Raw genomic sequence first — 26,772 nt, forward strand, 5'->3', positions numbered from 1 at the left:
ATATATATTATATTATATTATATTGTTTTGCTAAAAAAAAATATTAATTATTTAATTCGATCTTTAATTAATATTCTATTGTAGTTTTTAATTAATAAGTGATTAAAAATTGGACGAGCTTGTGCCTGCGAATTTCACTCGGTGATTGGGTGCCCTTAATATTTATAAACCATTTGTTTAATAATATTGGATCTATGTCAAAAATATTAATATGATTTTGTTTAAAGTCCAGGGATGGAAAACGTTTTTAAAAAACTTTATTAAACGGAAAAAAAAACGAAAACGAAAAACAACTGAAAAACGATAAACTTTAAACAAAATAATTATTGTTCTCGTTAGTGTTCTATTAGCGTGTGGCTATCGTGAATCTCGTACACCGTGGCCAGTCCTTATAGGTGGTATCCTTTATACAATATGCGGAAACTGAACATTGTTCGAATCGGTTTAACAACAATGCAACAAAATAATAAAGCTCGCAAACGAGATTGATAATTATTATTAAATCGTAGTACGACCGCGTTTCGCTACGATATTATTAAATCGCAATCCGCACGGCGTGGTCGGATTAACTTTGCAATAATAACGCGCGGTTTACGTATAATATTATAATAGTCGAGCAAACGTTTTACAAATCAAATATCTTCATGACGTACAACACAATAATATTACGGTACACTATCAACTGCAATTGTTATTGATGTTACTATTATTACTATTATTACAATTATAAGCCAACACCACCACCACCGAGAAGACGATTGCACTCCGACCGATCCGGCAGTGCCAGCTGGTATATCTCCTCCGATATATTATTATTATTATTAATTACTATATCATCATACATGTTGAATAATAATATAGGAATAAACGAGCATCGGAATAATGTCTGATTAAATTTACACAGTACCTACGGAGATTGTAACGCGAGTACCGCTCCGGGGAATCCGATGACAAGCTTCCCGAAAACGTATTCCAATTCCCAGTTTGCTTTAATAAATTAATATCGGTGCGTTATTATATTAAATTTTGTTGTTCCGCTTTTGTACGCCGACATTCCGGGGTCACCTGTCATACCTATTACTGCGTATATTTTGTGCGTGTACAATACGGTCGCGGTAGCAATAATAGTAATATGTACCTACCTACTATGGAGTGTTATTACCTCATACAATAATACAGAGCTAGTATTGGAATTATATCGTGTGTGGTACGCATATAGGTATACCCATGTGTGTATTTTACATCATAATATTTGTTCGATACGCGTACAGCGGAAATTATGCATAAAGTGTGTATTAAAACCTCAAATCGTTCGCATCGATTATAACGGTAACGCGAAAACATTTTGTTTCATTTTTTACAATATTATACCTCATAATATTTGGAAATTACGGACGTGGACGTGTGCAGTGCAATAATGTACACACCTACCCTACATATCCAAACATATTAATATAACGAAGAATAGGAATGATAATTACCTAGTTTTCTAAAATTCCCGTTAAAATGACAAATATAGACAAATTTGTATGTGTTACAAATTAATTTTACCTTGTACTTATCTTTACCACCGAGTCACTCATAATATGATCAAAATATGTTTTAAAAAACTATACCTACAAATAATATACCAGAAAAAAATTGATGTATTTTTTTTTTGTACCTACCCGCCCAAAAATCCACAATTTCGGGTAATCACAATTCATATGATTTGATTAAGTATGTACAATTGTACAATTTACATAATATATTATCATCTATATATTGTTTTAAATTTAATTCTTATAAGATGGATACAGAATGGTCGATTTATCTTTCTTCGATAACTAAAGATTATTTCAAAATGTAATTTGAATTTTTCTTTTTCTTTTAAATTTTTTTATTAAATCTCGTCTAGGTAATAATATGACTTTGTAGATACTTAATATAGATCTTTAGATTCAATTTATTAGTCACAGGTTATAACTGTGCTGAATATTTGCTTATATTATACTTAAATAAATCATAAACGTTGAAGTGTGTTGCATGATAATATGCTAAAAAATCACATTCATCTTATCGATATTTTCGAAAGGATAAATTTTAGGTACAACTAAAATCTAAATACTCGCAATACTAAAAAAACTAGAGAATACCTAGTTGTGTATGATTGACGCATAGGGTGTGTAATGGTAACATTAGAAAAAGGCATAGTATATGTGGAAATGGAACTATTAATATTATTCAATTATTGTAAAATAATCAAACTCGAAACCCGAACAAAATATAAACTATAGTTTTCGAACTTTTATCGATTCTGATTATTCGAATATAAATTTTAATTATTGTATTGAAGATATATTACAATGTAGGTATTATAGGTATTTGGTATACCTAAATCAATGATGTATAAATACGCAATTAAGTAAATTTCATCTTGTATTAAAACCAACATAACCATATGCGATATTGGTTCTATATAGTCTAGGGATACAAACTGGGTTTAAACTAGAACTATTTATGTACCTACCTGTTTTGAATCCTTGGACTTAAAGTTCCACACAGACACGAAACGTTTGTAAGATAGCCTCTTATTTGTTCACTTAATTAATTACTAGACTAAGAATAATAATACCTTTTGGTTTTACAAAGGTTCAAAATATTATATTGTTATGCGCAAGCATTCCATGTTTGTTTTTCAATTAAATTGTAACGGCTCTTAATATAATCTGGGCTTAACTTATTAAATACATTTAAAATGTTAAACTCCACAGCGCTGAAATTGTTTTAAACAAATTTTATTTGTATTGCAAGTATGTACTTACCTAAACTTTAATCTTTAAAAAGTATACAGTTTTAGACAATTTTTTATCGTAAGAATTTGCAATTATACGTTTCATAATATCTTGTATTCGACTAAAGAAAACAAAAAGTAGCATAGCGTCAAAAGTGTGAATAAAAAATACGGTTCAAAGAGTTGTTTTTAGTATAAAACTTATTTTGGGTACAATTATACTATAAGCATACTTTAATTAAACAAACAAAAAAGTTGAATTGCACTATACCATATACCACTTTTTTTTTCAATTTGAGTATAACTTTTCTTTTCGTTTGTTTAATTTGTATTATTAATAAAAAAAAAAATCCCGATTGATTAATCTTAGTTTAGTCTTAATACACTTAATATACTTAATGGTATTTTTACAAGTTCGAATTAAAAATAATAAATAATTGATTCAATATTTTGATTTATCCATTTTAATGTATATAACTTGGTATCACCAAAGACAAGAAATTACAACATAATCGTATTTACTGACATGTATTTCCAGTTTTCCACTGTATGGATAAGTATAAGTATACATACACCGGTACACCGCAGTTTCCAGTCTGTTAATTTTGTTAATTTTGAGTAAGAAGGAAATGTTCCAATTTTATTCTTTTGTCGTACAAAAGACGAGTTATTGGCGAGTTCACTCTGTACACAAAACCCCGTACAAACAAGCACGGATGGGGGATCAGTTTACTTCTAGTTATTATACCTCTACTTGAGTTCGAAACGATAGTATTAGTTCACTACTCCACGATGACTTCCTTAGGAGAACCGTTAATATTTTATTTTATTGTTTTTAGCAAATATTGCTCTGGGATATTTACAGCTATTTCATGATTTGTAAAAGAGCCGTAAGTAGCTGGGTAAGTATATGTGTTGATATTGCATATTTACATCTGTTAAATTTTATTATGTTAACCAAATAGCCCTCGCTTTCTATGACTCGCGAAAATGTGAACACAATAGCCTGTTGGTAATATAAAATTCATATAAACGGTTTTCTTTAACGTCACATGTGAAGTTTAATTTAGACATTGTACCTATATTATTATGCATTATACTTACGTCCTTAATAATATTTGAAATTTAAATTTTTCGTTACAAATGGTTCAATTGACATGAAGCAAATATAATATTATAGGATGTTCAATTTTCAACGCAACAGGTAGATACATTCAATTTGATGTTACCGACCTTTACTAAGAAAGATTTTATAGAATATTAATTTGATCATTTTTGTTTTATTCATTGAAGTTGACAAATAAATTAGATAAAGTATTTTATTTGCATAATAATATTAAAAGTTTCACCTTTATCATGATTATTAATTTTCAAATAATTAAACTAGCATTGTTTGGACTTCTGTTAGTTCAATTATTTACGTCATATAATAATTAATCTTTGGAAACTATTAAAAAGATTTTTTAGAAAATATTTCTCACCAAAAATAATATTCGAAATAACATGGATTGAAATGTATGTATTGTTTTAGTTGGTTTTAGAATGGATACACAAAGGAATGCACTTAGGAAATAATACATGTTAATATTTTATATTTAAAAGTTTTATCTTTAATTTTTTTTTTTTAATATAGTAAAGATTTAATATATACAACAAAATTAAGTAACCTTTGCCAATAGTTACTTTTTTTTCTGTTATTAAAAATGTTTTAACACCAGTTGCATATTTATTTTATGAAAGATATTTTCTGTTTATGAATTTATGGAAATAAATACATATTATATTGTTTTGTTAAGCGTAAATAATATATTTTAATGTATTAAAATAAGTTATTTGCAAGACAATGTTTATAGATGAACATTGCATAACTTATCCATTTAATACTTATTTAAATATTAAAGTATAATTAAATACTTTAGAATATTGAATACCTACAAAATCTAAATTGAAAACGTAAAAATATATTAAAACCCGTTTTTTTTCTATATTTTAATAATTATTAGATCTCGAAAATATTTATTGTGGTGCACAACGTAAAATAAACTATATATTATATGAATATAATATAGATAAAAAATATATGGTTATAAATTGATTAGGTAGAATAAGTTTCACTTCTGATTTTTAAACTATTAAAACAATATGTGTATAACATTTTAAGATATTCCGAGAGTACCTATAGGTATCTACACATAACAGTATATAACATTAAAAATAGACTTTCGAATTTTTTAGTTTAAAAACCGTTTTTAATGGTAACAGTTGACGTCAACAATAATTTAATTTGAATGTTACTCATGCATAAAATATTTTAAAGCACAATTATTTTACACTTTACGTCAAACTTAATTTACCATTAACCTTTTTATAAATATGCCATATAATATGTTGGAGATAAATAAAAATATTGAATTCTGGAACATATTATTATACAGCATTTACAATTTCATATCGTCTGGCGAAAGTTCCACTTTTTATTTCTATATAAAACTAATTGGTAAAATAAAATAATTTTATAAAATTTTAAATCTTTTCATGATATTTAATTATTTTTGCCTCATAGAGTTCATTTCATCAGTACTTGAGAATTTTTTTGTTACATTTTTCGTAAATTGATACATAATTCTAGTGCACAAATATTTATTAATTTATTTGAAATATTAAAAAGAGTTCTTTTTCGAGTTAACATAAAATATTTTTTGCATTTGTTGTGATATTATAAAAGATCCGTAAAAGCAAAAAAATTATATTTATGAAGTAAACGTTTTTATTTTGGGTATCACTGGTTTATAGTCACCATACGACCGGGTGGCCATTGTGCTATGATAATTTTTATATTTCGTTACAAATTATTCAAATAAGAGTAAATAGTCATAATAATAACAAATTGTTTAGAATTAATAGTAACGTAGTTAAAAATTAATGTTTTATAATTATACGTAAAAAATAAGACAGATTTTTAAGTATTATTATCATCAAATATCACACATTTTATTTGTTTTAACATTATTATATTTTTTTTGTAAAAATTGAATGCTAGTATTGAACATTGCTGGTAATAACTGATCAAAATTAATTTTTAACGATGTTTGAAAATACTTGTAAGATAGGTAAATATGCGTTTTTAATGGCAACTACAATATATAGCGACAAGCCAACAACATAATATTAACACGGTTAAAATATAATAAAATACAATTTCAAATATTATAAGAAGTATTAACCCATTTTCCGTATATAGATCACACATTAGACCAACCTACACGTTAAATCTTTTAGATATAAGGACAAAGAAACATGGATCATGAATATCGAAATTTTAGAATTTAGATTAGGTAAAGACTGCTAACGCAAGGTAAACATATTACATATATTAAATTGTATAATTCCACTTATATTTATACTTATAATACAGTTGTAGCTGGTTATCGTTATATTTTATTTAAAAATGATAAAATATAATCATATAGTTTAAACTAAAGTAGTAGGTACAAAATAAGTTTTAACGCATTTTTTTTTTTTTTTGACTGCGCTGTTTTGAAATTAACACGACTATACGAGTACAACATTCACATTTATTGTGGCTGTTTCTATAGGATATTAAATTACAAAAATTAAATCCGTTATGTTGAATAAATATCATAATGCATTGTGTTTTTATAAATACCAATGTATAATAATTACTTTTTCAATCATTTTTTGAAGTGGTTTTTATATTTAAAAAATAAACATAGGTAGGTACATGGTTTTTTTTTTAGCGATGCCTTAGGGTTATACTACTACTGTACGGTTATCGAATAACGGCGGAATTAATTTTTACTTTTGATTTTACCAACCCTTTATTTATAATTTTAAATATTAACGATTACAATGTAATTATTTTATTTTGAATTGAATGTGCTATCCATACAACCTAATTCTACAATGAAACAATATGAAAAATATTATCAAATTTTTTTTTGAAATGGCTATCCATGAAAAATATATTATATAAATACAGGAATATTATTGCATATCGTGTAGATATAAAGCACTTGGTAGACACAATTTGAGCACAGTTCATAAAATTGTATCAGTCACATTTTGATGGTGGGAAGGTGAATATAAGGGTAATGTGTGTTTTTAATTTTACAATAAATTTCAATAGGTCTATTAGCTTCAGAATAGTTTATTTTGTTTTCAAACTTAAAAGTTTATAAGCATTTAGAATAATAACTCATGACAGTGGGATAATTCCAGGCTCGTATGTACTCTAAAACGTCAACAACAACTTCTTCAAATGATATAAGTCAGTAAATAAAAATTGTTTATACGGCTCTTCCGCCTTATAAGTATGATTAACTTCATACAAGTATCACAGTTACTAATAAAGTTATTAATTTCAGAACCCTCACCTGGCTACTAGAATATTTGTTTTTTCCAAGGCATTCTTTGATGATTTTACTATGCCTAAGTGAGTAACTTAGAAATAAAATATTATATTAACATTTTTTTTTTTTATTGTAAAGTGTTTTTGACAAGATCATCTAACTTATTGATAACATTAATTAACATTTTTAACAATTGATAATGCATAATTATTTACAAATTATTTACAACAAATTTCAAGAATTTACATCGATAAATATATAATAGTACAATAGAATAGAAAATAAAATAAATTATGTAGATGATTTTAAATTAGTTATTGGTGTTTATGTAGGGCATCATATGAGGACAATCAACATGTAGTAAATCATAAAGTATACTATACAACTCTTATCAAAAATATTTTTTTAAATTTAAATTTTGATTTTTACCTCAACTTTAAAACAATTTGTATTACTTGATAATATGTACCGTATTTAAATTCTCTAAGAAATTTCATCTTGAACTCCTACTTTAATTGCAAGTTTCTGCCATATATTATGACACTCCTTATCTTAGACTTTTTTTACGATATTTTCAATAATTACTCTTCAAATAATATTTAAATTGATTTAGTGATATTATATTCACATACTAAGTTAAGAATCACTTTACATAAATTTAAATTAATTAAATCCTAACTTGTGCAGTGGCCAGTGCCGTAGCTAGGATTTTGAAGGGGGTGGTGGGTGGGGGTTAAGTATAAATTAAAGTACATTTTTTAGAGTTGTCATATATAAATAATATACATAATATATTTATTAGGGGAAAAATGAAAACGTGAAGGGGGGGGGGGGTAAACATCCAAACCTCCCTGGCTACGCCACTGGTCGCAGTCATAAACATTTATACTGATTAGTACATTTTTAACATGAAATTCTGTAAACAAAACAGATACCTGACGAAACTTTTAAGATGCAAAAACTATATACACAACAGTTATTTTTCTACATTTTTACTATGTTTTGAAAATAGTATGATTATTTATTATTTTGATATAAACAACACCTATCTAACGAACATTTATTTGAATGACATAAATTGATTCTTGCGCTGGTTCAAAGCGGGTTGGACAAAATATTATTATGTATATTAAAAACAATATAATTTATTCAGTAAGTATCCCGTGACGCAATAGTTTTCTTTTTAAATAGAATATCACTTAATGGTTCCATTAACCACTCAGAAATATTACCGTTTATAAAAATGGTTTGTTGCCACTTGACACTTGTTATGAACATACCTATTATATAAATTAGTTTATTATATGTCCGTTAAGTCAAATATCGTATGGAGCTCAGCAGTATAACTATGGATTTCAATATTACTTTAGATATTCAGTTGGCTGTTAATTTTATTAATATAATTTTAGGCATCTTAGCGTTTATAACCTAGTTTTAGGTTTTTAAACATAAGTCTAGAACACCTTATAACCTGGGGTAAGGTACTTAGGTCCAGGTCCGTTAGGTACCAGTACATATTATAGTTATGATTGTATGTTTATTCATTCATTATTGTCCGTAGTTTCTTTACACGGTTACGATTATTTGCATTATGATAATTTGATATTTAATAACGATTGTTTATTTTAAGTAATTACTTATAGTATATTATGTGTTTATGTGTTATATATAGATTCGAACTATCCAAAATAAACTACCAAAATATTTATGTAACAATTTTTTTTTCTAAATTATTGTATTTGGAACTATAGTTTATTGATGTGTATTAAAATACATTTAGAAAACGGAAATTTAGCACGCTCGCAGAGTAAGATTTCCTAACTTGTTTAATGTTTATTTTATTTATCAAATTAATTAATGCCATAGGCTTGTAGATTGTTTTAACCGATTGTAAAAATCGTATAAAAATGTAATTGGCTTCTTGTTAATTATGTGAAAAACTCCTCAACACGACTTTCATGGTCTGATAATCTGATTTTCAGTTGGACCTTTTCAAAATTATTAAATCATTTTCTCAATTGCATAATGTAGATAATTAACATAACATTTAAAAAAACGAAATTGTTTTATTTATATAATTTTCAAGCTGTCATTCTATCAAAGTTAATTGGTGGATAAAATAACAAGATATGATAACAAAAAATAATATATTTGAACTAGTCAGTATTCATAGGTATAGGTATTTATTTTATATTTTATATACTGTAAAATCGTTGATAGGCAATTTCGTAAAAAAATTTTATTTTAATAGCTTTACAGAAACTATATAAAGTTTTTATGTCTCGAAGAACTTTTCAGTTTCATCGAGACCGAGTCGAACATGTGCGATAACCGGTGGCGTAATCTACCTATATAATTCCTGGTCAGTGGTCACCTGTGACCTGTACCTATGAATGTGGTAATATAGTGTGATATTGTTATGCAATTTTATTTGCGGGGATGAAAATGCACAATGTCGACGACGATGGTACTGTTGTATGCCAGAGAACCAGTAATTGAGATTAAGCCATAATTCGTTTCGCAACAGTTTGAGATTATATACACCCTGGTATACCAATGTCCAATACCATGGTTAAAGTGCTGCAGATGGAGTAGTAATATAAGAGTAACGTACTAAAATAGTTACTATTTCACCAAAATATAGAATATTGAAAATTATACACCGTGTTTTAACATTTTTTTGTCTATTAAATAGTAAGGTGAGCGTATGTTATTTTTGAGTCAACTAAACTACCCCTTAGTTAGGATAATAGGTCAGAAGATTTTCTTAGTGTATGTCGTTTCAATATGTATGATTGGTTTTAATGTACAAGCATTTCCATTCCAAACTCTTTTATAGGGGATGTAATAACTATTATGTATCTTAGTATGTACACGGATTTACTTTTTTTGATACCGTTTTTTCATATAAATTATAGGTGCTACAAATTCAAGTAAACACTAAAATAATTGGTGTATTACACCTTTATTTATGTTCCAATTTTTTTAACCTTAATATGGTAAAAATAAAAGTAGGAAGATAATATCTACTTAGAGTCCGAGAATCAGTTTCGTAAGGCAACTTAATACTTCTTACTGTAAACATTGATTGACATGGGGCAGTACTTCTCGAATCAATTTTTTTCAAATTAATACATTGGGGTTAGAGTTGTTAAATTTGTCTCGTGGTGGATCGTGTTTTTTGGTAATTTGGACTAGTACAAGATACTTTTGAACCAGATGTACCCAAAATATTGGGGTCTTTGATACTTTCGTTCAGCTCTTCATATCGAATTGTTTTAAAAAATACTGAGTATTGTTAATAAAATTTATTTCATTTAATGAACAATAGTAAACACAAAATAATATTGTACCTGTATCATGCGCGTGTTTTCGGATGTAACTATACGAACCGATGTCAACGTACTTCCGACCACGGAAGGATGATGCTGATAATTGCGTTTCATCTTTAAGGTGATGAAAATTTGTACAAATATTATACTTGCTTAAACATACGGACCCCCGCCCGGGTTTCCTGTCGCCCGACTAGGGAGACGTTGATAAAACGGACTTTGAAATCGGAATCTCCCGGGTCACCACCGCCTCCACCCACGTATAACGTATTTATTTAATATACATATATATGTGTATATTATAATATAGGTATTATTATTTGTGTTGAACGTGGGACGCCATCGGTTTTGTGGTCCACCGTGGTCTGGAGCAGTTTGCCTCTAATCAGTCCGTTGCGGTCACTGATTACATGCGCGACTGCGGCGAGTCCATTGTGCGCGGGGCTGTGTCCTTCTCTCGACCAAGCCACTAACCACCGCTTTGCCAGAATATCGCGTAAGCCCCATCCACTATTGCCGGAACCACCCTCATCTATAATACTTGAAAGTGTATAGGTAGCTTTACGTGCACAATATTACTATTATAATATAGATGCACGAATCAGTCGTGCCCATTTTCGCGGTATTTCTCTCTCCGAGTACTTTAATAATACCTTTTTACAAAATCCAATTACACAACATGACATAATTTCGAAACTCACATTTTACACGATGTCAATCTATACAGGGTGATTATTTTATCATTGAACACTAATTATTTCAAGAAGTCGAATTTATAAAAATCGAATTTGGGGCGGCGAGTAGTTTATGAGTTATAAGTGTTTAATGTTTTAATGAGTGGAGCAGTGGACAATCATTTCGCGGGGTAACCCCGTACCACTCCACCCCGCTCGTCAAAACTTTAAATACTTATAACTCATAAACTAATCGCCCTAAATTCGATTTTTATGTTTTGAAATACTTAGACAAATATTCTGCTTTGGAATATGATACTAAAACACTATGTTATCATTCTAAAAAGTAAAAAAAAAACTTATAAAATTATAAGGATAAAAAATATTTAAAAATATAATTTTTTGAATAAAAACGTTTTTTTGTAAACGACTTGAAACTATGTAAAATAATATCTTCAAAAACATTTACACTTCTTGAAATAATGAGTGTTCAATGATAAAAGAATCACCCTGTATACTATTACTGAGCCAATCCTCAAAATAAAACTGTACAAGTATGCGTTCAGTTTATGTATAGGTGTAACGACTGTAATCTAACATCGTCAACTTTTGTTTCGTTAATTTATCATTGTGTATAAGAATATAATATGTAATTAATAATTAATAAATATTATTTGACGAGTAGTCGCAATGCATGTTGAAAAAACAGCTTCTGACCGTATGTATGGCTAATAATAATAACCTATTCAGTATTTACGACGACCCCAAATGCAACAATATAACGCGCTCCGTTGAACTTTTCTCAACAATCACTTATACACACTCACACACACAATGTAAGTACATTTAGACTTGATATGTTTCAGCTTTACTCTTAATTAACTTGTGGAAAGTATACAGTGGGTAAATAAATTGTCGTGCGTTTTTAATATAAGATACTTATAAAACAGCAACAACCCACGGCCGCGCAATATAAAATAAAAAGGAAAACGACCAGCAATTCGATTTAGTATACATATATAGAGACAACAGACAGGGCACGGTAAATATGACATGGTCTGTCTGTGGGGTGGGAAGGGCGTAAGGTGTGCAGGTACGGTTACGAGTAAAATGCTCGCGTAATGAAGACAATAAAACGAGTCGGGTATTACCTTAATAATATTGTAAACGTTTTTCTGTTTCTGTTTATTTTTTTCCGGAACAGAGGTAAAACGTATTTCCATCTCCATTGCTCTCTCCGTCCAATTTTTTTTCTGCGCCGCGTGCCGTTTTCGAGCACGACGGAATATAAAACAATCAAATTTGTACATAAAGGAGCTTCTGCTAATTCCGGAACTGGTACAAGATTAAACTTTGCTGACAACAAACGGCCGGCCGGGGAAGAGGATGCAAAAAAAATAAAATATGTGTATTATTACGTTGGCAAACTCTAGACGGTTTTTTTTTTAAAAAAGCTGTTACTGTAATAAGAGATCTCGCAAATATGATTAGCTACCGACTACCACCTATTTACCCCCCCCCCCCCCCACTTGTGTTTTAATAATTTGGCTGGAGCGTCACGTGAACTTTCTAATATTATTGTTTTCCACCCATCAATCTAGCAATTCGAAATTATTTTGACTGAACTTAAACCTTGTTAATATTTATTATTATTCGGTGCGAAAGCCAGCAATCGAATGTACACACATTGAGGTAGATATTTCATTATGCATAACAATATTATGTATACAAAATTAATGTAGACTATACGAGAGCTGAACATAAAACAAAATATCAGGGAAACGGGGTTTTTTTTTATTCGTCGCTTTCAATGTGGCTGTATTCGGCTAACTTGACAACGGCGTATTTATAATTTACAATAAAATACGATTAGACAATAATACACTATATTGGGTGGAGGCGTAACAATAATTTTCACATTTAAACACTCTAATTGTTATAATAGTTATAATTTTGAGAGAACTAAACTTTGTCCGCGGTGTGATGTTACAACTTTTATTTTTACCGCCAATTGTAATTACAGAGAGCGGATAGCAGTTAAACAATAACAATGCACTTGACCTTATTGGATAGAACTTACTCACGAAGGTATTAGGTTACATGTTTTTGAAAATGTTTAAATCAAAACAAGGGGGGACTTACACAATTTATGAATTATAAGTTGTAAATATCAAAGTTGAAATGAATATTTTTGAAACTGAATATTTTTTAAAATAACCCATATTAAATATATTATGTTAGCAGCTGTGTGTGAGATTAAAATGTCACAACAAAAATTTGCAGGAACTAAAGATTTACCAAAAAATGATGTCAACGCTCTTCAAAAATGTAATAACAATTTTCCTTTCTATTTTCAAGCTTCTACAGATTTTAGCAACCCTCTATATGTTACAACTACTAGCAGTGTACTATCTATTTTGTGATACAATATGACGTGTGAAAGTAGATTGAATGGTTTGCCAATGATGAATATACAGAGTGATATAATGATAGACCCCTATGATGACCTAAATAAACTAGCGACCAAAACAAGAAATAATCGGTTAATGTATTGTAGTTAACATATTTGTTGACTTTTTAAATGTTTTAAATAGTATAAAAACCATTAACCTATTGTATAGATCTAAGTCCTAACATCCCCCCTCTTATTAAAAAAATCCTGGCTACGCTACTGGAAGTTTAAAATCACTAAAATGACTCTACGCGAAATCATTAATAATTATAATAAAAGGAAAAATATATTTCTTACGTCTATGTATTTTAATACATTCATAATAATATGTACAATATAGAGTACAAGTGGTTTTCACCTTACGCGGGTTTTATAAAGAGTGGATCTCAAGTACGCATAGATCTGACGAGTATACCCCTCACTCATGTCACCAGAGTACCTATGCAGCCGTGTGCGTTCCGTCCCGGCATTTCACAATGTCAGTCTATGTATTATTATAATAATATATGGAACGATTATTTTACTGTGTACTGTCTTAAGAAAAATGTTATTTGAAACTTAAAGAATTGCAAACACCGACGACGGTCGTGTAATAATATAAAAATTAAAATGTAAAAATATAATACAATATATTATTACGTCTATCGTTTATGAGCAAAAAAAAAATAATAACCTTTATCCGAGATATTAAATTGTTTGCTGCGTAAAAGAGAATCACCCCGTATACATAAATATATTTTTATATTATAATGGGATGCGCGCGTATATTATAATGATCGTCGTAGAAAAACGCCGAAGGGGATGATATCGAATTGTATACGGTGAGTGTGTGGAGCCCGTAGGGGTGGAGTGACGCGTACTTCCGAGCACGATGACACTATTTATTGTTTTCGATGGACCATTGTCTGCGACTGTGTATCGGATCTGTTCATAATATTATACTCACGAGCCTGCAAATAGCCCGCGACCTCTCCGTAAGGGGTAGGGGTGTAGGACAAGTCGAGTACCTGCGTATAATGCGTTTGTATTATACATAATATTAATATGTAGTTAAAGGTATATACCGGGTGTTTCACTATAACCACGTTCCGCCGTTATTTTTCACTTATTGATGGAAAAAATTACAGTCTTTTTAAAAATATAACAATAATATTATTGTTATGGCAAAATATGTGATGTGAGAATATTAATATGACAGTTCACACGATTAACGTATGATTAAGGGAAGAGGCCCGTTGCGGCGTTTCGCTTCCACATTCATAGAATTTTACGTAACTTAATTAAAAATGTATTAAAAATGTACCAACTTAGATTCTTTTATGTACAATATGAACTTATTATTTAAGGAATGTTCTATGATTTATAAGATAGTATTGTGTTGACTACGAAGGGTATACCTAATACCTGCATAAAATATAAAATAGATGCAATATTTAGTGCAACCACTCATATTATATTTCAAACCTATTATTATTTATTATTATCTTTATTTCATAATGTATAATAACTCAAAAATTAATAGATAATACATTTATAATAGATCTACATTTTCAAAAACATCATCCGACAATAAAAAGTTAAAGAAAAGTTTGTATTGCCAAATAAAACGATTTAAATTACATAAAAAAAATTGGAATTTAAAGTATCATCATATGGTCAAAGAAAATAAATCAATGTTTCCTAACCAGGGGTGTGCCCCCTGAGGAATGTGTAAACATTGATGGAGGCTCAATTAGCCATCATGAAGTAAAATTTGTATTTATTTAATTATTTTTAATTTACAATGCAGGGAAAAAATAAAAAATAGTAACAACCAGTTATCAAGTACCGATAGAGATCACGAGTCGCTAAACACTCGATAGAGCCGCTAAACACTCATAATGGGTGACTATAGTTGGTAAATCATGTTGTATAGTATGGCGTTATAGTTGGTCGTGGTATACATGTATTGTAAATACACGTAATAATATCTGTACAGGTAGCTGGTACCCATATTATTATATTATAATGTAGCTCAATACAATATTTTATTATTTATTATAATATGCACTTTTATTCATACGCGGGCCGTCGACTTTGTATATTGTGTAAGTTGTGTATATAATAATATATAATATAATATAGTGTATATGCGCGAGAAAAGTTTTGCATTTTATCTCGTCAAACTGCGACGCTCCGGGATTGTCCAACGCCATCGAATACACTGTCTTTATTTTTATTTTTCATATTTTTTTATTTTATTTCGTCAACGGCCGTGTTAACTATACACAAACTCTTTCCTCCACTAAGTTATATTTTTACTTCGCAACCCTATATACATATTTAACAAGTCGTCCGAAAGCCTTTTCGCTTGGCCGCAATAACCTAAAACCTAAAAACTTAACATTACAAAAAGAAAGAGAAAACATACACAGACAGAGTATTACTGTATATACGATGTGAGCGAGCCATACCCGGTACTCTGCGGGCGTACGGGTCTTGCGGGAATAGAGTGTCACCACGCCGCGGATGAATTTGAATCGTGTTTTGTAAACTTTTATTTTTATTTTCCAAAACTTTTTTTGTTTTCCAGACAAATGAACGGCATACGAGCTTTGATGACGCTGATTTTAATGATAACTGCCAACTCGGTGCGGTCGTGGACATGCCCTTCGGACTGTATCTGTTTATCGCACACGCAAGTAAATAATAATAATACATAATAATATTACAATAGAATATCATGCGAAAACTCGTTGGTTTTGCGGGATTCTAGCCACATATTATTATACCAAAATATTGTACACTATTATTATTATTGTTGTATAATCTCCCGTTTAAAATTTGGATTTATTCCAACTACTGAACTGGACACCGCTGATATATTAAAATTCGCTATTGTATATTTCACGCCACTCCCGTTGTGCACAAATATCGTGCTATTATATTACACGTCCCCGTGCTTACCGAATCAATTACAGCAACTGCTTTACGTGGAATATATGTCAGGCGGGGCACGGGTTTTTTTATTTTTTTTTATTTCACAAAGGTTTTTGTATAGTGGTACATGGGAGGTTTTTTATTTTGCGTCGAAATACAAAAAGGTAAGGGGACCCGTTTCTAGAAATCGTATATTCGATTATATTTTAGTTTCGAAAAATGTTATATCGTCGGATGTTGTATACGCATTCGTTTATTCGATCGACGACGTGAAATAGTCCGTGGATAAGAAATATTAGTGATGGGCAACGATAATATTATGTATAAAACTGAGTATAATAACTTAGTACGTAACTTAGTTATAATAATATTATATACAAGTTCAATATTTAATCTGGTAATTAGATCATATAGATTTTACATTTTTTAACATTTTTTAAATGTAAATTAATTATTATTTTAAGACTGATCAGATTAATTATATTGGTTTTACAGTGATATTTATTTTAGTAGAAAAATAAAATAAAATATAATATATATAAATAATACAGGTAATTCTATCTGTGATGTTGTGACAATACTTTCCATTTTGTAGTCCTAATAATACGGTGAAACTTCCATATTACGATGTATCATGAGGAACAAAATATAAATCGCATTAAGAATTTCGTTAAAAAGTTAAATACAATTGGTTGTAATTTGGTTTCGTTCTCAAAAATATTTCGTTAAACATTTTAGAAGTTTCACTGTACCTATAAATACAACAAACGACGAGGCATAAAGTTTGTTAAATGATTTATTATCTTGCATCAATTTAATGTTCATGTCTGTCATTGATGGTTGTTAGTTGCCACGGTACAATAATACGTCGGTTGAATAAAATAAATTAAGATTAGGAAGGTATATTATAAAATTTTGATTCTGAATGATTCTAAATGGCCAAACGAAATTATGTAAAAAGACTATGGGTACATCATTTGGTTGCCTGCCGACCTTCAAAAGATGCGATTTCTACCATGTTTTATGATCTCCAAGAACGCGAGGATAGTTTTTTTAGAAATTAATTCCTAGTAATGCCTATAAGAAGTGTTGATGAAATATTATGTAAACTATTGAACTCCATCTTAAATGTTCGTATAATCGTATTGATTCAGAGTACCAATAGTTCGAGCAAAACGACTATGTGCAACTATCTGAGGTAGGTAAAAGTTAAATAGTTAAATAAATTACAATTTATTAGTTCTTAGTTTTATTCTATTTGACATAATATTACTATAGGTAAGCTTATTTATTTAAAATGTACGAACACAATAATAAAAATCTCTAAATCTTAATGTGTAGTACAGTGAAACTTCCATTTAACGAAATATTTTGGAGAACGAAACCAAAATAGTATCAAATGTTCTAATTCTATTTAACAAAATTAATATAATATGATAGTATATTATAATTATCAGTGTGCTGCAGTTTGAATTATAATGTTGTCAACCACGTCACCACTATGATCACTCTGACACGTCTCACGAGTGGAAGATGGGACTCAGTGATTTACTAATAACACACACACACACACACACACACACACACACACACACACACACACACACACACACACACACACACACACACACACACACACACAAAATTGCAATTAGTTTTAATATTTGTAAATGCTCTGTCTGCGAGTTATAATATACCTTCGATATTTCCCCCATTCGATTAAGAGTGTGACACTAATAAATTAATAAATTAATATTTACGCATAGAATACCTGTTACCTACTTTTTAAACGGTACCTAGATCGAATGGCACATCTACTCATACAAGTTTTCGAATAGTCAGCTTATAGATTTATAATTACATTTAATGTGTAAATTGTAAATTGTATATTTTATTTGTCGTGTCTGTTTTATATTATGAAGAATTTATTCAGATTTTAGGCAACAGTTGTTTCTGGCCTTAGTGCCTTACTATGTGTATGCGTGCCGATTTGGTAGTTTATCATATTGTATTTACTATAAATTATAACGACCGATGGGCCTATATGGCTAGTTAATTATTATTGTCGAGCAAATGGGGCTTATAATATGGTTTTTAATAAATCAAATTACATTTATTTATTTATAATTTACTACCATATTGTTAAACACAAATTGGCAATAGCAACAAATATGTTTCTATTTTTAATACATTTCAAGAATACACAGCAACTATTATACCTATTATGTCCTAAATAGGCATAGGCACACACACAATACTCACCCCCACGTTACTCATAATTTATATACCCGTCAATCCCGATCACTGAAGTTGCTAGTTGAGCGGTTTACATCAACTCACAGGTACAACGGTCAGTCCTTATTGGCAGTTGACACGCAGTAACAGTAGTTGGCTACAGGTCACGTGTATAAAGTATAAGATATTATAACATAAAATCCCGGCCTTATTTGAAGAGGATTCGATATGAAATAAACAGTTCATGAATCAGCTAAGACTCTGCTGACGAGAATTATATTTCGACATAATATAAGTTTACAACGAAATAAATTATACATTGTAAAAATAAATAATATTAAAATTGTAATAAGTATTTTATACTATAAATTAATTATTATTATATTACAATATAATATTAGCTATGCAATGAGAAAAATAATAATAATAATAATAATAATAATAATACATTTGTATTTAAATAGAAGCTTTTTACAAACCAAAGTCCACGCACAGAAAAGTATAAAATATGTAAGGTTATAATATTATTATTCATTATTTAACTACTTCTAAACATAAAAATGAAAAGTCATAAAATAAAGATTTAAAATTGAATTTACGAATAAAAATAGAAAAAAAACGTTTTTTAATCGTAAATACCAATAAACTAGTGTAGGTTAGGTTAGGTACGTAAATATAATACAATAATATAATAGTTATTATGTAATCGCGTTGAGATATGATATTATATGCACCAGGCCACAAACTGTTTGAGTAGCAAAATATCCTGAAAACCAGCAGAGAGCTCTCAAGGTTTGCACTTGGCTGCATTGATTTATAGTAGCCGGCGGTGCCGAACTGGAGGTAAGATAAAATGTACGGAAAACGTAATATATATTACCTATACAAGGTGATTTATTTTGCTATACCTTAACTAATATGATAATACTATCGTGGGTTGGACAATTATGTGACCTAAATGACCCAAGCGTAATAATTTGGACCGCGCGAGGTATGTATTTGCGTATTTAAAATTCAGTACCTAGTATAGTATTGTCCCCTCCCCCGCCCAATGGGTCCAATCAACATAATATTATACCTTTATTAACTATTATTAGCTCTAGAACATATTTTTTTGTCCGCAATGTATAATTTTTCATTTCAATAAAGTAATCAATGATAATATTATTATCTCCTAAATGTTTTAATTATTTAATCTTGGTTGAAATTTATTAACTGATATTATACAGTTAGGTAACAGTTATTTTCATCAACTATAATTCATCTATTTGTCTAATTGTCTTGCAACATCAAATATAATACTTTCAAACTACCACCTCTGGACGGTAGTGATATCGTGGCGGCTACACCATCTAACTTCGTAGCGTGACCATGACCAGATAGGACTTAAATTGGGAAAAAATTCCAGAGGGGTACTAATCTATCTATAATTTAGTTTTAAGCATTCCATGTATAAACGTATGTATAATGTCTAAATATGCATGTGTCATTTATGAACAGTGATTGTGTAAGCATACTCATCCCACTTTTAACCCTGAATAATGTTGATCCTAATATGTTAAAGGGGACGCTTTTTAACCACCACCAGTGGTAGGGGGCTTGGTCCCCTGCGCCCCCTCCACTTTAATCCCTGCTGCATAGACGTATAGACCTAAACTATATGGTCTATGTAGTTAAGTAACTGGCCTGTACTCGTGTACTATCTAACAGACGGAATAACTATGAAGAGTAAATAGTGAATGGGAGAGTGGAACCGTAATACCGTATTCTATCTGTGTGTAAGGAGCTCAATCAGCAGTGGCAGTGGTTGGGATTGCGGCTGGGCAAACGTTTTAGAATATTGATGAGCTACGTGGCTAAATTGAGTGTGTATGACGAGTATTTATATACACCTATGTATGCAGGTGTTTGCCAACTTGTGAGAAATCTTGTAGTCTATATTAAAAATAGAAACATATTTGTTGTCATTTGCTGTTTGTTAAATATACTTAAAAATATGCTAATAAATATAATTAGACACTTAGGTATATTAAGAACCATATATTGAAGTCCTAGTTGCTCGACGATAATATGTATTAAACAAGCCTTTCTGGTCCATTTATTTATTATTAATATATAAATGCATCATCAAATAATATTTACAATGGATTAAATAGGCGCTTAAAAATATAAGTAGTTAGTGATCAGTCGTTATAATAAAATGTACCTATTGCCGAATCGGCAGGCATATTTATTTATTTCGGTATAATTCAATAACATCATAATACAATAATATAGTCATCCATACGCATAGTATGGTCAGAAACAACTTTTGCTTAAAATCTAAATAAATTCTTTACATAACATAAACACGACAGATAAAATATAAATATATAATTTACACACTTGTGGTATATTAAATATAATTTTAAATCATGTGATCACTCGAGTGTCAGATAAATAATAAAATAAGAAACTGACTATTGGACTCGTATGAGTAGATGAATATTCGTGCTACCGTTAATATTAAGTAGGTAACAGGTATGTATTATAATATAGGCAATATAGCATTACTAGAGTCGTAACGCCATGCACACATATCTATTGCATTTATTTATTTATTGTAGAAATTATAATGGTAGTATAGGAGTCGCATTCTCGATGGAACGATTATAATGGATTATATCGACGTTATATCATATACGGAACAAATTACAAAAACATTAAAACTAATTTCAGTTATATGCGTGTGTACTGGTGTCGTTTTGATCTAGGAACATTTAATATAACCGGAGTGATAGTGGTGGCGTTGAGTAAAATATTTTAATAAAAACTACACACAGATATTAATAATAATAAAAATAATTTATCATAATAATATTATAGTGTCATGATCGGCATAAACACTACAGCCTATTGTAGACTCCAAGTAGGAAAATATATAATACTTATATAACACACGTGTTATGATTTATACATTTTAACTGTATATTAATTTTCCAAAATATAAAATAAATAATATTTACAATCTATTTGTTGAACAGAATAAAATTAAGAATTAATAACAATTAATTTAAGTACAACACTTAAAACAATTAGCTATCATTATTATTATGGTTACACTATTACGCACATTTGTTCTGTTGGAGGTATGGATAGGTAGTTTTAAATTTAGTTCATGTTCGCATAAAAAATAACCAAAACTTGTGATTAGGGAAAAATGTGTTAAAGACATAATATTGTCTATACGCGCGCCATTCCGTTTCAGATACTTTGCAACTCCGGACACTTGACGTTCGTGCCGCTGCGCGACTTACCCAAGACCGTAGAACACCTGTCGATGACCAAGAATAACCTGACATACTTGCCCACCGACGCTTTCACCGGTCTCCGGCACTTGCGGAAGCTGACTTTGGACACTAACGGTATACGCCGGGTGGATAGGTTTGCTTTCCGCGGGCTCGGCCGGCTCCGGGAACTATCTATCCAGCACACGCCGCTCGAGTCGCTCGAGAAGTTTTCGTTCGCCGGCCTCCAAAACGTGACGGCCATTCTGTTGGGGTACAACCAGATAAGCGTCATACACGAGTTCGCGTTTGCCGGCACCGCCAACATCAGGCTCATACTGCTCAACAACAATCCGTTGCACACGGTGAGAATCTTCAGACCGGCCGTCTGTAAACGATATTTGATTTTAGACTGCACAAATATAATGACTAAGATAAAATATTTAATGCTATACTACGGTCTACGACGTAGACGTATAAAGTGATTTATCGACGAGATGAATAAATTATAGTTTAATTTAAGCCGGATGAATAAAAGATAGGTTTTTACTAATATGATTTGAATTTACCAGACAAAAGGACGAAATCTTAAAAAAAAAAATGAAAAATATTTTAAACTTGTTTGAATATTTAATAAAATAAAACCTCGATGTTCAATTTTCAATTCTAATTAAAAAAAAATCAAAAAAAACTAACCACTGTAAAACTTCTGTAAATGCATACAATGTGATATTAATATTATTCAATGCTAAGAAAATAAAGCATGTTGCGCGTATACCCTAGAGAAAAATGCAATACGCACTGTAACTATAAAACCAACAAAAGCACTCAACCAACCTCGGTGTAAAAAAACGCTGAGTTTAAAAAAAAAACTGCTCTAAAAGTTGTGATATCATTTTATAGCTATGCCTTTGAACTATAAATATCATTTATGTTAAATGCTAAATAATTGACTTTAAAACACTTGATTTGTAATGCAGCGCATACTTCAATGATAATAGAACCATGATAGTAGACTATATTATTATTATGTAGGTACCTACTCATTATGCTATAGTATTTTTAAATTTTTAACTTAAGTCGCCAAGCTAAGTTCAATTATTTAGCAGACTGTTTTAACATAAATTATATCTATAATTTAAAGACATAGCTACAAAATTATATCACAACTTTTAGAGCCTTTTCTTTTTATATTTAGCGTAACGCTGCCGGATTGTTGGATATTAGTATAATACTGTATTATTATTATTATTATTATTATTATTCAAACGTTATTATGTGTAGGATAATGCAATTTATTCATATACCTAATAGTTACGTTGTGTAGTAATAACATAGTCTCCTGATATACTATAGTTTTATTGCTCCATTTATCAGTGTCTCCTAAGGGGGCTCCAGTTGATTTTTTCAAAAGTCAAACAAATGTAGACTTGACCAATCTAAACATAAATTTCGTTTATTTTAAATATATTTAAATTCCGTATCATAAAATAAATTTTAAGGGGACTGCAGTGGGCTACAGGGGGCTGCAGTCGATGAAAATAAAGTGGTTTTTAGACCAAAAAGCCAGACAAAATAAAAGGAATTTTGTTTAATGGATTTAAATTTTTAAAACCGATTTTAATTGGTTACCAAATTTACTATACTCAATTCAGGATAATAGCGGTACTGAGTGGCAACCGATTTCGTACGGCGGCGGTCGGATGCTTCTCCAACCAAGTAAACCACCAGGTTCAGCATTCGAAACGAAGCCACACCCATGTGCACAAGTTTGCTACCTGGCACCGCTCTTATCCTGAATATAGTATAGGTTTCCATCTAGGTGATTTTCAGATTTTGAATATCTATTTTTCAGCTGTGATATCCATGAATAAAAATATGATATTATTGTATTTATATTAACACATTAATACACATAATGACACTAACAATAATTGGAATATTAAAAATTCCCTAGATGAAAACCTAGTAAACTTGTTAATCAATCATAACCCGTTTTGAAAATTAAAATCTTTAAAACCAAATTCCTCCAGTTTTGTCTGGCTTTTTGGTCTAAAAATCACTTTTTTTTCATTGACTGGAGCCCCTTTAAGAGTTAAAATGTGTTATATTCATGAATTTAAACAATAACGTTAATCGTCTTGAATCAACTCAATGTCTTGAATAGAAAATTAATTTACATCACTAATTATAGGTTAATTATCCAGTGTGTCGTAACTATATTATTTGGTAGGTATGCTATTTTGCCTTTAACGATATGAAAGATAAAAACAATTAAAATAATGTATCATTATTTCAATTACCGTATTGTAAGATTCTATGTGCCTGCTTGTACCTGGTATATAGGTATCGGCCAATGCATTTTCCGGTCTAACCAACGTTGAACACCTCATCCTGCCGTCGGGAATCCAGCAGCTACAGCCCGATGCTTTCAACGGGCTGGACTCGGTGGGACTGCTGAAGCTGTCCTTCATGGACCTGACGTCGCTGAAGCCGCACACGTTCCGTGGTCTCAGCCACGTGCACGTATTGTCTATCCAGGACTCAGACCTGGGCGTAATCAGGGCAGACGCGTTCACGGGCTTAGCGCACGTCGGCAGTCTCAACCTGTTGAACAACAAGATCGACGCGGTGCAGAGCCTGACCGTGGCCCGGGAAAACCGCATCCGGCACTTCCGGTTCAACGGCAACCACGTGCTAGACAGCCCACGGCGGGGCACGTTCTCCGGGCTCGCATCCGCTGCCTCTGACGGGTTCACCGTGGTCGGCAACCACTTCCCGTGCGACTGTCACCTGTTCCGGTTCCTGGACGGCCACCCGTTCGGCAACGCGTCTCGAGACCTTTTTACCGGCAAGAACTATTGCATTTCGCCACTGGAGCTCAACGGACAGCCCGTCGCCGTCGTCGATCCCGCGGTCGTTGACAAGTGCTTGCAGACGTCGGTGGCCGCCCCACCGAGGACTCAAGCCGGCGTTACCACGACTGCGGTCCTAGTTGCAGCGGTTGTCCTCACGTCGACCGGTTCGTTCTTGCACGACTTAGCGATGTGATTCAGTAGTTGAAGGACCGTCCGAAACCATCGCCGTCTATTACAGTCAAAAACTGTACATTGAATACTGTTGATATATTTTATTTATATAATATCATTATAAATATTGTTATAACTTAGGCGTATCGTCGTCCAGTGCCAACTGCTAAAGCCAAAAGAATCTTTTTTAAAATATAATATTGTGTATAATTATTAGGTGATCCTCAAGAGTTGCGTTTAACACCGTTGCGGTCGGGCGTAGTGTACCTACACGTCTGACGGTTTCGAGCGAATTTGAATCGATAACTATATAGGTAGGTAATGTTTTTTTTCTCATCAATGCCATTATTTATTATTTCAATGTGTAAATAATAATGATATTATATTGCAGCCACGTGTTTATTTGATTGAGTGTTTAGGACAAATGTATTTTCGTCACATATCAGTTTACATATCCTCGAAGAAAATCTTTTTTCTATAAATCTAAACATAACTTACGGACTTTAATACTAAGTATATTTTAGTTACATTTTCGAAGCGTTCGATATATTGTTAGCTATATTTTAAACATTATTATTTTTACGTTTTTCAAATTAATTTCAAACTGAAATATGTTTTCGATTACGAAAATATTATTCATTATGTCTTTATTGAGCTTCGTGTAATCCAATATTATGGTTTCCACGAAAAGTTTAATATTTGGAGTCTACAAAATGGTATTAAATAGATTGTATTTTACTTGTTTTTATATAATTATTCTCATTTCAGATCAAAAGGCGAAGTTTAATATTAAGGATAGATGTTTATTATATTTTTTTCCACGAAAAGTGTTAAATTGTTATTATTTATTAGTATCATAACATTCTTTTTTACTGCAATTCTTTTGTAATAATAAAATAAAAATATTTTCTTCTTTGTAGTTTATTTTAATCAATGAGTAGCAAATATAAAAATGTATAGTAATTATACTGTAATTTCCGTAAGCTATCCGTAAGCTATCGTTGTTAATCATTATAATATATGTTATTATCATTTTAGCATAAAACATAATATATTATAGCATTATTACATTTATATATTATATTCGAGTATCATAATGTTATTTATTATTACGCATATACAAAAAAAAAAAAAAAAAAAATAGTTATGTTATAATTTTAAGTTCGTATTGTCAAATCCGATGTAACTACATTGTTTAATTTATACATTATAGTAACATAACATAATATATAATAAAAAAAACCTCTCACTATGAATCAGCGAAATATGTATATTATACAGAATATTGTATCACAGATATTTGACGATTTTTAATTAAAATATCGTAAATCTTATTGTGATTCTCCCGGTATATTAAAAAAAAATATTATCATTATTACTATACCTACCTATCATTATTGTTACCTATTATAATTATCATAATAAATTCAAGACGATTGTAAATATTTAAATGTGCTCTATATACAAACATGTCCGTAGAACCATCATATTCGTATTTAATTATATTATCAATGACAACAACAACAACAATGATAAAAGCACTCTTGATTTTTGATTATAAACACTTTGTTGGACAGCGAACAAGTGTTTGTGGAACGCCATCCGGAACCAAGACTTACAAATATTTAATCTGTTTATGAGGGGCAAGTTCCGCGGGCTGAATTCCGATACGATATTATCATTATTATACACAGCGGTGACCGTTAATTAATTGAAAGAGGG

The 26,772-nt window shown here is 30.5% G+C and overlaps 1 protein-coding gene across 1 annotated transcript in view; it reads left to right on the top strand.

The window, feature by feature from the left end:
- Positions 1–26,099, top strand: part of LOC100169271 (leucine-rich repeat-containing protein 70-like) — a 54,714-nt gene extending 28,615 nt beyond the window's left edge. The window contains exons 2-4 of the mRNA XM_001947882.5: positions 16,174–16,282; positions 22,003–22,386; positions 24,368–26,099. Of these exons, the coding sequence (XP_001947917.2) occupies positions 16,174–16,282; positions 22,003–22,386; positions 24,368–25,072 (1,198 nt within the window). The 3' untranslated portion in view covers positions 25,073–26,099. The remainder of the gene's footprint in view (positions 1–16,173; positions 16,283–22,002; positions 22,387–24,367) is intronic.
- The last annotated feature ends 673 nt before the right edge of the window (positions 26,100–26,772 follow it).

The sequence above is a fragment of the Acyrthosiphon pisum genome, chromosome A1 (assembly GCF_005508785.2).
Source record: "Acyrthosiphon pisum isolate AL4f chromosome A1, pea_aphid_22Mar2018_4r6ur, whole genome shotgun sequence".
NCBI lineage: Eukaryota > Metazoa > Arthropoda > Insecta > Hemiptera > Aphididae > Acyrthosiphon > Acyrthosiphon pisum.